Source organism: Nematocida major (genome assembly GCF_021653875.1).
Source record: "Nematocida major strain JUm2507 chromosome Unknown 2424, whole genome shotgun sequence".
NCBI lineage: Eukaryota > Fungi > Microsporidia > Nematocida > Nematocida major.
Genome location: NW_025952956.1, coordinates 60,477 through 72,744, shown reverse-complemented (window position 1 = coordinate 72,744; position 12,268 = coordinate 60,477). Strand labels below are relative to the sequence as shown.

Below are 12,268 nucleotides of genomic sequence, written 5' to 3'. Positions count from 1 at the left end.
AGATTTTTTTTCATTTGCTTTTATTCCAGCATGAGCGTGCAAAAGAAAAAAGACGGGTTGGTAAAACCAAAAGTAAAATTTGGAAGAACAAACACGCACAACTTGACAATGGGGATAGTTGGCCTGCCAAATGTGGGGAAATCGTCGCTATTTAATGCTATGACAGGGCTGCAGGTCCCCGCATCAAACTATGCATTCTGCACGATTGATCCCTCCGAGGCAAAGGTGAGCCTTAAAGACAAGAGAATGGACCACCTGTGCAGCCTGTACAAGCCTAAGAAGACGACGCCTGCGTATTTGACGGTTTTCGACATCGCAGGGCTTGTAAAGGGCGCGTCTGAGGGCCTGGGCATGGGAAACAACTTTTTGGAGAACATAAGACAGGTCGACGGGATATTCCATGTTGTGCGGTGCTTCAGCGACGACTCTGTTGCGCATGTGGACGACTCTGTTGACCCTGTGCGAGACTGCCAGGTCATAAGGCAGGAGCTGCGCTTGAAGGACTTGGCAGACTCAAAGAAGCGGCTTGAAATGGCTAAGAAAGAGCAGAGGTCAAAGCCGTCGGACAAGTACTTCAAAATATACATGGAGGCTTTGGAGAAGCTGGTGGCAGGCCTGGAGGAGGGCGTTGATGCACGATGCATCGACTTTTCGTCGGACGAGGTAAAGTCCCTGAAGCCGCTGAACCTTATCACAGCCAAAAACGTTGTCTATCTTGCAAACATCAGCGTAGACAAATACAGGCAAAGAAAGCCCACTTCCTTGGCGGTTAAGCTGAAGAAGCACTTGATGGATACAGACCCTGAGGCCCCGTGCGTGCTGGTGTGTGCAGGGCTGTCCGGCACGGAGGCGGAGGAGTACCTGGACAAGGCAGTTGCTGCTGGATACAAAACGCTGGAGCTGAGCACTTTCTTCACGTGCGGCCCAGAAGAAGTAAGATGCTGGACCATCCGCGAGGGGACTCTTGCGCCAGACGCTGGTGCTGTCATACACACGGACTTTAGGACCGGATTTGTAGCCGTGGATGTCATGGCATACGACGACATAGTAGAGCATGGAAATGAGCAGGAGCTTAAGATGAAAGGTCTGTGCAGAATGAAGGGGAGAGACTACCCTGTGGCAGATGGAGACATTCTGCATTTTAGAGCCGGACGAGTTAATAAAAAGTAATTGGCGCTCTATGCACCCTCTTTATTTTCGGATTTCTCGCGCCGGCTGGGGCTTTGTGCACGCATCCTTCGTGCTTGCAGCTATCTTTTCTTTCAGGAATGCTGCCTTGGTCGAGCCGGGCATGTGCATGGTCTGTGCAAGCGCGCATGAAATAATTTCGTAAACACTCCAGCACGAAAAAGTTTATTTTAAATACTGCTACAGGTTTATTTTTATGCGCAATGCCGCCTGCCATAGCGGAGCAGCTGCTACGGAGGAGAAATCTTCAGAACTTTGCTTGCCTCCTCAATTCTCTCTTTCAGACTCTGCACATTGGCAGCCACAATTGCTGTTATTTTTTGGATCTCCGCCTCCTCCATGGATATCTTTCCCAGAAGCCTTCCCTTCCGGATCTTTGTTCTTTCCAGGGCCTGCTCGCTCTGGAACAGCCCGTTGTCACCCTCTGCCAGGATTTTTAGAAGCTCGGTTTCTGCTTTGTCCACGCGGCCAACGGTTGTTTTGTACTCCTCCTCCGTTGCCTCTTTCTTCTCTATGTATACCTGCGCGTGCACTTTTACTCTTTCTTCTTTCTGCTCGATTTCATCCTCCAAGGCCGCGCCGGTTTCCATCAGGCATGCGTTCCTCTCCTTCTCTTCCTCCAGCGCAGCCTCGAGCATTTCTATCTCCTTTTGCAGCGCCTCCAGCTTTTCTTTGGCCAGGCACTCATGCTTGGCAACGCTTCCCTCAACAGAGTACTCCTCATACTCTAGCAGATCCGTGGTGGTTCTTGTTTTCTTGATGTTTATGCATATTTCTATGCCTATGCGGATCTTCTTTATATCTGACAGAATCCTCATCGTCTCCTCCACCTCGGCTTTTATCGTCTGGTTCTTTAGGTCGATTTCTCTAATTAGAATTGTTTTTGCCCGCTTGATCTCTTCCAGGGACTTTATCAGCAGGTCTCTTTCGTGCGTCATCTCCTGAAGATCCTCGGCCTTGATTGGCTGGACCTTGATCTCCTCCTCCATTTCGCGCTTCTTCTGGAGCAGCTGCCTAGACTCCTCCTTCAGCCGGCTATACATGGCCTGCGACTCTTCCAGGGATCTCTTGTAGCTCATGCATTTTTCTTCTTGGTTGCTCCGCAGACTCGCAATCTTTTGCAGGTCGATTTCTGTCTGCCTCAGCTTCTCCTCCACCTCCTCCAGGCCGCCGGCACCCTCTTCCTGTATTTCTTCCTTCAGCTTCCTCAGACACTCCTTTTGCTCGTCTGCCACGGCAAGCCTTTCCTGGTTTCTCAGCGCGATTTCCCTATCAACAGCCTCCTCAAGGTCTGGGCTGTCCAGGCCCTCCATGTAGTTCGAATACTCCTTATACAAAAAGTTGTAGAAAATCTCTTTTGTTTCGTCCTCTTCAGTAGCCGCATTCACAAGCTCGCACGAGGTCTTGACTACTTTGACCAGCCAAGCAAGCATGGACAGAAGAACAGGCCACGTGTGCGGCGTAATTGCAATAAGCTGGCTTCGGTTTATCTCCGAGACGTACGGATACTTTATCGACTTAAGGAAGGCAGAAACCTCTTCTTCAAACTTGCGCGTAAACTCAAGCGTAGGGTCTATAAACGACTGAATGTGCCGGAAAATCGACTGGAAGTCTTTCAGCGAGGGACTTGCCAGGAGAGCATGCGAAAAGGGCCTTTCGTAGTCTGTGGATGCTAGAAAGCCCATGATTGCATTGATGTTTTCTTCCTGGTGACTTCTATCCCTCGGATTTCTCTGTTTTTTTCTTGGGTCTTCATTCAGCGTCATTCTGCTGGCATCCCCAGATAGCGAATTTCTTGCCGGAACTCCAGCCATTGTAGCTCTTCTCATATATTAAAATAATTTTATTTGCTTAAATACACTGCATGCTGTGTGCGCATAAATTGGCGCTGCATTTACAAAAATAGATTCTCCTTGAGAATTCTCTATATACAAATATCTGCGGTGGCATTGCAGGGCGCGTGCAGAAGTCTGCGTTTATAATTTTATGTCAATATATCCAGAAAAACACGGATTGTTTATGAACAGCAGAGGCGCGTCTCTTCTTCTGCTGTGGACTCTGCGTGCTCTTTCTGCGTGTGCAACTGTCTTTCTGGCTCGGTACAAAATGATTGACCCTGCGAAGAGGGCTGCTATTATAGAAATATCCTGCATGCCAGTAGAAAGGGCAGCCTTTATATAGGGCAAATCCTAATTATTCGGTAAATAAAAAACCTAATTATCCCCAAAGAGGAAACATTGAGAAAGCAAACTGCGCGCCTGCCTGGGCCTAGTGCAAGAGGCTTCTCAGCAGAGCAGCCTCCTGGGCAAAGGCCATGCAGCCAGCAAAACGGATAGAATGTGCATTTATTTATGTGGGTTTCGGGCCTTTTTTAGAGAAAGCCTGTTCACCATTGCTATGTCGTCGTCCATGGCCACAACTATTCTGTTGCTGTCCCCGGGAATAAAACTGTTCGAAACAACGTTGTGCTCGTTTTTCTTGATTTGGTAGTTGAAAACATGGCCCTTCAGGACCTTTTCCATGTCCCACACGAGCACCCACTCGCCCGTGCTGACTATCACATACTTCTCGTCCTTGTCTGTACTGATGCTGGCGTTCGTGAAGTTTACAGCCCCGTTGAAGTAGTGCAGGTGCTCGGGCCGCACAATGAGCTTCTTTGGAATGGGCTTGCTCTGCCCCAGGCTCTTTTTAAAGCCGCTGACCCCTTCCTTTTCGGTCACAACAAGCATGAGATAGGTTTTGCACGTTCCCACAAGGTATTTTCCGCTGGGCGATATGAACACGCCCAGAACAGAGTCGCCCAGCCCGGGAAGGAGCGTTTTTGCCCTTTTTTCGAGAGAGTCGTACATTCTGATGTCACCCGTCTCCGACCCCAGCGCAAAGTATCCGTTGCTAGTGGAGTCTCCGGATGTAAACTTGGTGTTTGTGGAATAGGACTTTCCTTCAATCAGGGTAGGCGATCTTGGGTCCAGCTTGAAAAGCCGGTTCTTTGATACCCCCACAAACTCATTGCTTAGCGGAGCGCCGCGCTCGTCCTTAGCGGCCGTGAAAAAGTCCTTAAGCTCGTCCTTTGTGTCCCAGGACTCCGCCACCTTCTCGGTGTTCAAGTCGATTTTGTGCATCATCTCCTTGTTGTTCAGGTCTGACATGATCAGGGAGCTGTTGTCTTTGGATATGACCATTTTGTTTGGCGTTATGCTTTCGCCCTTCCTAAATATGTTGTTAAGCGTCCCCTTGAAGTCCAGCTCGGACTGCTCGTTCTGGAATATTCCAATCGAGGACCCCCTTGATATAAATGTGTTTTTTTCGTTGACAGCCAGCGCCCTGTTTCTTTCCTTGTTTCTTCCCCCAAATATGTTTCCAGAAGCCTGCTTGCACTTTGTGCTTGCGCTGGCCTTTTTATGCCCAATCACCATGGCGTCATCGGACTCCTCCTCCTCGGAAATCTCCTCCTCGGACGAGCTGACTTCCTGGTCTTCCATGTAGTTGTCTATCTCCATTTTCTCCAGATACTCGACTTCCTCCTTGGACGAGGCATTCACGAAGGAGGAGACAAACGCAAAAAGCGCAGGCTGTCCGTTGAATATCAGCCGATACACCTCAAGCCCGTCGTGGTGGCTGGCCACATGCCACGAAAAACTGTTGGTCTCCTGGTCTACGTAGAAGTCTGAATAGTTTTCTACCAGATCGCCCTTTCGGATGATCTCGTACTGCTTGTAGACTCGCAGAACAATGCTTTCCCCTATTTTTATCATTCGCACACTGATAGACTCGTCCACCAGCTCGTACTTGTCCGTAACCGGACTGTACTTCTTCAGCGTCACAGAGTCGTTTGTGTATATGATGTTCCACTTGTTTATCTCCGGCTGGGCTGCAAACAGCTTCCCGTAGAACTGCACAATTGTTCTGGGAAGGTTTTGCCGAAACACAAATATCCACTTTTCCTGCTTGACAAGATAAAAGACAGAAAACTCTTTGCTTTCGGTCTTGCTGAAGTCGATGTACGAAATCTCGGAAAGCGGAAACTCCACCCTTTTCTCCGCGTTCTGCACCACCAACCGCTCGTTTGATATAGTTATGCTTGCGTCTGACACTTTCAGCGCCTTGTTCTTGTACAGATTTCCTGCTACTTCCAAATGCTCTATTCCCAGCATATGTTTTATGTGCTTTAGTACCATTAAAAATTTGCTAGATTCTGTATTTTATTTATGTTTAACCTACGACACTTGAAACCATATGCAGAAGAGAGCATGCTTACGCTAGAGATGCCCCTTAAAGAAGCAGCTCCTGCAGCCCCTCTTAGAGCACATATAATTCCCCAGCCCCAAAACACAAGCATTTTTGCCATAAAAATGGCAAGCACTCTCCATGACTTTGAAAGCACTTGGGACTGCCCCGAATAAAGAACTGAAAATAAAGCGTGATTAATTTCTAAAATACTCTATGATAGCTGGCTTTAGCTGAGACACAGTAAGTATTTCGTCAATAACTTCCATTTTTATCATTCTTTTGGACGAGTCGTGGAGGGCGCAGAAGGCCTTGGCCAGCTTGGACGCGGAGGTTTTGGACACCGCCACGCCTGATTTTTCCAGCGTGTGGGACAGCTCGTTTTGCTTGCACTTTATCTTGGAGAGGCCGTCCGGATGAATCACGCTGCCTTTGGCTGTTGGGTGCGCAGTGAACTTTATCTGGTTCCCAATCTTCTTGTCAAAAACCACCCAGGAGCCGCCTCTAAGCTCTGACAGAGGGGCAAGGTATGTGAATATCTTGGTGCTTGTGCTCTCCATGCTCCGAACTATTTCAGAGCCGTTTTGGAGAACGCCGTCAAACATGTCCAAGTGGCCTGCAGAAAAGCCTTTCCAGTTAAGCAGAATCAGGATGGGGAGAGACTCCAGGGAAAAGTCCCGTATGGACAGAGCTATTTTTTTTGAAGACTCAGAAAAAAGGACGTTTTCAGTCCACACGTACTGAACAACCTCTTTAGGCTTGAATCCGTTTCCTATTGCAGCAGGCGCCGGAATGTGCCCGTGCACAGTTCCTGTTCGTGGGAATATCACTCCGCACGCAATCCCGTTTATCCGCGCCCTTCCAATGCGCACGTTCGGCGCCCACTCTGACAGATACTCAGTAAACGTGTCTCTGTCGGAAATGTAGCTTACTATCTCTTCTGGCGTGAGCGACTCTATCTGCTCGCTGCCGAGGGCGCCGTCCAAGGGCAGGCTGTTTGGCGAGCTTGGGAGCTCTGGGCACTTATGCGCGCCCTGCACATACTGCAGCCAGTTTACAACTTCCTGCATGCCGGAAGAGTCTGTTTTGACGGTTTTGTGGACCACTCCGTTTTTCTCCAGAATAGAAGGCCCGCCTATTTCTATGTTGCTCCTGTATATTTCCTTCTGTAGAAGACTGTTCAGTGCATTAAAGCCCGTCAGAATGATTGGGGAGTCTGCTTTCTGTATTATTCGGCCGCCAATGCTGGCAAGATATGCGCCTATTCCAACAGCTCGCCCCGACACATATGTCATTGTGGGCACCTCCTTGTAGAGCCGAGCCATGTCCTTCGCAATTTGTGCCGAATACGACAGGTTTTCGACCCCCATTCCGTACACGCCCAGTATGTCTGTAACTTCATATGCGCGCCTTCCGCCAATTTCTCGCTCCACAACCTCGATCTGCTCCTTTATTGTAAGGGCGGCGTAGTCCTCGGGCTCTATGTATATTATGCTGTCGCTGTTGTCATACCGGATAAGTGGCTTAATGGCCTCCAGAACCTCTATTTTTGCGCCAGAGTTGCTGGACATGTACACAAACGGGATTTTTTCTTTGAGCGAGATGTCTGCGCACCTGCTGAAGTAGTTGTCTTCGTCGATGGAAAACGCCCCGTTGTTTACAGTTATGTCATTCCCCAAAAATATAAAGTCCAGCGCGCCCGCAGTAAATCTCCAGCCAGAAATCGCTGCCTCTTTCTCGTTTGGAATCTTCGAAACAGCAAGCCCGCTGTGCAGCTCCTGCACCATGATCCCAAGAAGCGCGGCTGCATCATATAAATAAAGCGTGCTCAAGCTTTTGGCTTTTTTTCTGGACGCCTCTATGCAAGAGCCTGCAGCACTGCTGGGCGTGAGCGCCTGGTCTGTGGGCTTGCTGGCCAAGGTGTTTTTTATGCAGATCCCGTCCACCGTGTAAAACACCTGCCCGCTTTTTTTAGAGAGCACGGCCTCTTTAAATCCCCTCTCGGCTCGAACCACCAGGGAAAACGTTTCCATCTGGCCGCTCTCTGTGCACATCCCAGAGACAGTCCATTTGCATCCTGCCCCTGCCGTGGTAGGGCATGCCTTCGACAAAAGGTTCCTGAAGTACTCGGCAGGCAGCCCATCCGGAAACGCCTCGCACACGTGCACAAAAACTTCAACTGTGCGGTCAGACGCCACCAGCGCGCATATCGACTCGATTTCCCCAACTAGCTCAGAAAAAATGTGCATTTTCATAACTTCGTCTAGAGCAAGCATGCAGTGTATTGCAGCACCGGAGGCTGAGCCCAGGCCTGACACATACACAGACACTCTCCGGTTCCACAGAACATACTTTAGAACCGGAGAGGGCATCTCTGTTATTCTCTGCGGAAGGGTAAAGCCGTCCACTTCCACCGTGCGGATGTCCAGGCAGTCGTACAGCTCGCTGCTGCTGAGCCCGCGTCTTCGGTAGTTCACGCACACGCCATCGACCTCTAGAACAGTCGCCCGGCCTGGGATTTCAAGGCCTGTGCCCATTGACGCGCCCGAGAGCATGCTGTCTGGCGTGTCTTTAGGCGCGTGCTTTCTAAGAAGGTAGAATGTGTGCATTTGGGAGTTTGCATCTGCTTGTGCTGATATTTTTATCCTGGGGCATGCCCCGCTTTCTTCAGCAGTTATTTCTACATGGAGGGCGCCCAGGACTTTTTTGGCCCACAGCCGGATAACCTCGTCTCGCTTCTCCGCCTGCAGGGAGAGAAGAAGCAGGGTGTCTCCGTCCGCGTACCCGGTTATGCGGTCCAGCTCGCCTATGCCCTTCTCCGCAAGAGCCTCCTCCAGGGAGCTCAGATCCCCTGCTCGCTCTGCATCCTTTATCCGCGTTTGCAAGTCGTAGGCGGCCTTCACAGCTTCTGTTGCGCCCTTTTTGGCCATTTTGTACTTTACCTTCGGAATCATGGATTTGAACTGCGCTATTTCGCTTTCCATGCCAAGAAGCACCTCCAGGCTTTTTTTAATGTAGCCGTCTGCATGCACGCTTTCAACACATGCCTCGCCGCTGTACGCCTCCATTGCTTGCAGAATGGTGCTTTTGCTAAAGGACTGGATCTCCGTGGGAACCTCGTACCCCTTAAAGAGGTTTGGCGTGTAGTCCTTTTCCGTGTTTCTGTACAGGATTTTTCGCGTGTACTGGACGGGCGCAACCGACTCGTCTCCAACGATTTCAGCCAGGGCGTCGCCTACCTCAACCACTTCTTCAGCCTCCACCTTGTACTTGAGGGCGCCCTCTTTGGGCGCTTTTATTTGTATAAGGTTCTTCATGCTTTCTATTTCCAAATAGACTTCGTCTTTTTTGACGCTTCCGCTTTTCAGCAGCCGGACCACCCGCCCAGGCACGCTTGAGTAGACTGTGTTTCCAGCGCTGTTTTCTGTAAACCGAAGCGTTTCCCTCTCTGTGCGCACCTCGGTGTGTATCTTCGACCTTGAAAAGTAAATGGCGCGCACCTCGCCAGCCTCTGTTTTGACCCGATACTTGTCGTCGAAAAGCGGAAGAATTTCCAGCACGGAGGCCTCCCCGTTTATGCAAATCGCATAGGCAAGGGCTCCCACTTCTGTGACCTCGGCAAACACGCTTAGCCCATTTGTTTGAAAGTTCATAGAGAGCTTTTTTTCTCCGCTTCTGTGGGCGGATATGGCGCAGAAGCATAAGATCAAAAACGGGTCTGTCTGGGATCTTTTCACCAGCTCTTGCTGGAAGCGCTCCGGAGTGCGTGTGGTGTGTGCGTTGCTCAGAAACTCCTCTGTAGCAATCAGGTCTGCAAGAAAATTGTTCAGCGTTTTGACCCCTCCTGTGATGCGGACAGAGTTCAAAGCCAGCTTCAGCGCGCGCACAGCCTCGCTCCGCGTCTGGCCAATTCCAAAGACATGCCCAAACTGGGAGTCGTTGTACGGCGTAATTGCGCCGGAGTCTATAGAAAAGTACCCAACCGTGCCCATTTGGAAGCACGACGAAACAAAAACCGACCCGGTACTGGGAACAAACCCGCACTCCGCCGACTCAGCAACTACTCGCGCAGCAACTACATGCCTGCCCTGCTGGGGCTTCTTTAGAACGCCAATCTCCTGCAGAGAGCGAATGGAAACCCCGCACGACACCAGCCACTGCGCTGCACACAGGTTGCTTTCTGTTAGCAAGTCCGTTACTGTGTGCTCAACCTGCAGCCGTGGATTGCACTCCAGAAAGTATATCTGGCTCGACTCCACGTCATACACAAACTCGACGGTGCACGCGTTCTGGTACTTTGCCTCCTTTAGCATGGTTTTTGCCTTCTCCTTTATGTCCTCCTCTTCATGCATGTCTAGCATGGCAGGCCCCTCTTCGATTAGCTTTTGGTTCCGTCTTTGCATGGTGCAGTCTCTGCTGGATACAACTTCAATAGAGCCGTGGGAGTCTGCCAGCAGCTGCAACTCTATGTGCTTTATTTTTCCCAGGTACTTTGTCACAAACACGCCAGTGCACCCTGACTCGTCTTTGACCACGCGAATCGCTTGCTGCAGGTGCTCGGGAGACTCGACCACGCGAATGCCCTTTCCGCCCCCGCCGTCAGGAGACTTCACCATCACAGGATACCCAACGTCTTTGCAAAACTGGTCCACCTTGTCTGCATGCTTCACGTCTATCCAGGGAATGCTGCGTATCCCAGAGCTGTCTGCCAGCGTGTTCGCCGATATTTTGCTGCCCAGCATGCCCATCGCATGCTCGCTTGGCCCGATAAATGTAAGGCCTCTTCTCTCGCACTCTCTTGGCAGCGCAGGGTCCTCCGAGCAATGCCCCCACCCAGGCCAAACAAACTGGCAGTTGAAATGCACTGCACCTTCGCAGATCACAGAGGGCGACTTGAAGCTGTCTTCTGTGGACTCGGTTGCCACTTCAATGCAGCCCGTGAGCATGTCTAGGTACTTGCTTCGGCTGGCGCGATCTGAAGGTCTTTCCAGGCCGTAGAATTCAAAAACATTTTTGCCAAATCTTCTGTACGAAAAGTCCTGCATCGACAAAATAAACTTAAAAGCGGCCAGCGAGTTGTTGCCCACAAATATCCGGTTTCCTTTGAATTCTCCCCCTATATTTGCCAAAAACCTTTCCAAACCTTCTGTTCTTTCCATAAAATGTTCCATGCGTAATTTGTTTTGAAATAATATTCAATTTATTGTTGAAATTAAAACATTTCAACCCCATCTAATTAAAGCTTTTCACACTGTAAGATTTGTCTCTGGGTATTCTTGATGAGTATACAGAAAGTATGCACAAAACGGACGATGCGGACTTACACAGCGACAAAATGTCTATCAGAAGCTGCATTTTTTCCATCGCCCCCACCTCCATAAGCACAAACAACGCCTTGTAGAAAAAATCAAGCGCGCCACTTGCCAAAATCATAGAGCAGGACCTGATGTTCCAGTCCAATGCTTTGTTAGAAAGGTATCCAACCATGTTGTTGGGGGCCCTGTTGTGCTGCAAAATGGCTATGCTCAGGACGCTGAAAATGCACAGCCCAGCCGATATGAGCGCGCTGAACGCATACAGAATAATCCAAGCTGCAAACCCCTTAAACGCCACAACCATGATTCCCATGGCCCCGCCTTGGATGAGCCCCACAGACGCGCAGACCCCTCCCCACGGAACAAGCACTTCGTGGTTCCCCAGAGAGGACATTTGGAAGGAAGCCATAGCCAGAACAAGAAAGCACAGCGTTTTCTGGAAGATGTCTATCAGCATCTCTATAGTAAGCAGGCTTCTAAAGGATTTTATAATAGGATATACAAACACCCCATAGTTCCCAAAGTAGCTTCCAATGAGACACCCGGCCGACCACAGAAGAAACAGCGAGGTAAGAACAACTGCCAATGAAATGTTTGCAGAGTCAAAAACATGCAACCTGTTCTGCGGGTGCTTGTTCAGTCTTTCGTGTGCCGAGTATGCTATAAACAGAAAGGCCATGCTTAGGCCTGCGCACAGGTCAAGAAGAAATATAAAAGGAGTAACCACAATGGCCATGCCAAAAAAGCATTCTGGAAATAAATACAGATGCATAAAACATCTGTAACAGAGTCAGAAGGAGCACAATCTTAAAACACTCCAGGATTTCTGGAACCTTTCTGATGCAAGGCACATGTCGATGAACTCACTTTCGCTCTCCGGAAGGCCTGTGCACGGCGATGACGAAATCCCTGTCATGTTTGAAAGATTTTCTGAAAGCGCGTTAGCTGCATTTTTTATGCCCCCGCAAGAGAGGCCTTCAGCCCCCTCTTTTTCTGCGCTCTGCGCCAGCGTAACACACTTGTATACCCATCGGGCAAACTCCCTTTTGCTGTTTCTGCATGTCAGAATTAGCTCGTACACGCCCTCCGGAGATTTGTCCATAAGCGATGCTGTGAACATTTCCACTATTTTCGAAGGATCCCCAATCGGAAAGAGCCTTTTGAAGAACTCTTCAATTTCCTTGCTGGAGACAGACTCGCCTATTTCCCTCTTAATGGCAGCCTGCATAAACAAAAAGAAAAAACTCCTTATATGTGTACAAAGGCAAGATGAAGGCACAGCACGGCGCAGCTTCCTTGCATTTAACTTTCTAGCACGGCACAAATGCACAGTAGAGCCTGGGCTGCACTCAAGCCAAAGGGCATGCTTGCTGCAAGGGAGGCCCCTGCTTCTTTCTTTCAAGTAAGTGACTGTCCTTTATGTTTTGGTTTGTTTCGGGCTTGCACCATGTGCCTAAGCGGGATTTGTGTGTTTTTGTGTGCGCTCTTTTTGGTTTTTACAGCAGGCGATTTGAGTTTTAAAAGGCATTGCTTGAAAA

At 49.7% G+C, this 12,268-nt stretch overlaps 7 protein-coding genes across 7 annotated transcripts; 2 read left to right on the top strand and 5 right to left on the bottom strand.

The window, feature by feature from the left end:
• Positions 1 to 30: 30 nt before the first annotated feature.
• Positions 31 to 1,170, top strand: NEMAJ01_0064 (obg-like ATPase 1; the record flags this gene model as incomplete). Its single annotated transcript, XM_047913902.1, has 1 exon — positions 31 to 1,170. The coding sequence occupies one exon, from the start codon at positions 31 to 33 to the stop codon at positions 1,168 to 1,170; it is 1,140 nt and encodes a 379-aa protein (XP_047769859.1).
• Positions 1,171 to 1,418: 248 nt separating this feature from the next.
• Positions 1,419 to 3,017, bottom strand: NEMAJ01_0063 (kinetochore protein NDC80; the record flags this gene model as incomplete). Its single annotated transcript, XM_047913901.1, has 1 exon — positions 1,419 to 3,017. The coding sequence occupies one exon, from the start codon at positions 3,015 to 3,017 to the stop codon at positions 1,419 to 1,421; it is 1,599 nt and encodes a 532-aa protein (XP_047769858.1).
• A 516-nt stretch (positions 3,018 to 3,533) lies between these two features.
• On the bottom strand, positions 3,534 to 5,366 carry NEMAJ01_0062 (uncharacterized protein; the record flags this gene model as incomplete). The annotated part of the gene is made up of 1 exon (XM_047913900.1): positions 3,534 to 5,366. The coding sequence occupies one exon, from the start codon at positions 5,364 to 5,366 to the stop codon at positions 3,534 to 3,536; it is 1,833 nt and encodes a 610-aa protein (XP_047769857.1).
• Positions 5,367 to 5,396: 30 nt separating this feature from the next.
• On the top strand, positions 5,397 to 5,591 carry NEMAJ01_0004 (uncharacterized protein; the record flags this gene model as incomplete). The annotated part of the gene is made up of 1 exon (XM_047913842.1): positions 5,397 to 5,591. The coding sequence occupies one exon, from the start codon at positions 5,397 to 5,399 to the stop codon at positions 5,589 to 5,591; it is 195 nt and encodes a 64-aa protein (XP_047769799.1).
• Positions 5,592 to 5,612: 21 nt separating this feature from the next.
• NEMAJ01_0061 (acetyl-CoA carboxylase / biotin carboxylase 1) lies at positions 5,613 to 10,586 on the bottom strand (the record flags this gene model as incomplete). The annotated part of the gene is made up of 1 exon (XM_047913899.1): positions 5,613 to 10,586. One exon carries the CDS (start codon positions 10,584 to 10,586, stop codon positions 5,613 to 5,615), a length of 4,974 nt encoding a protein of 1,657 aa, XP_047769856.1.
• Positions 10,587 to 10,647: 61 nt separating this feature from the next.
• NEMAJ01_0060 (uncharacterized protein) lies at positions 10,648 to 11,466 on the bottom strand (the record flags this gene model as incomplete). Its single annotated transcript, XM_047913898.1, has 1 exon — positions 10,648 to 11,466. The coding sequence occupies one exon, from the start codon at positions 11,464 to 11,466 to the stop codon at positions 10,648 to 10,650; it is 819 nt and encodes a 272-aa protein (XP_047769855.1).
• Positions 11,467 to 11,520: 54 nt separating this feature from the next.
• On the bottom strand, positions 11,521 to 11,958 carry NEMAJ01_0059 (uncharacterized protein; the record flags this gene model as incomplete). The annotated part of the gene is made up of 1 exon (XM_047913897.1): positions 11,521 to 11,958. The coding sequence occupies one exon, from the start codon at positions 11,956 to 11,958 to the stop codon at positions 11,521 to 11,523; it is 438 nt and encodes a 145-aa protein (XP_047769854.1).
• Positions 11,959 to 12,268: the final 310 nt, after the last annotated feature.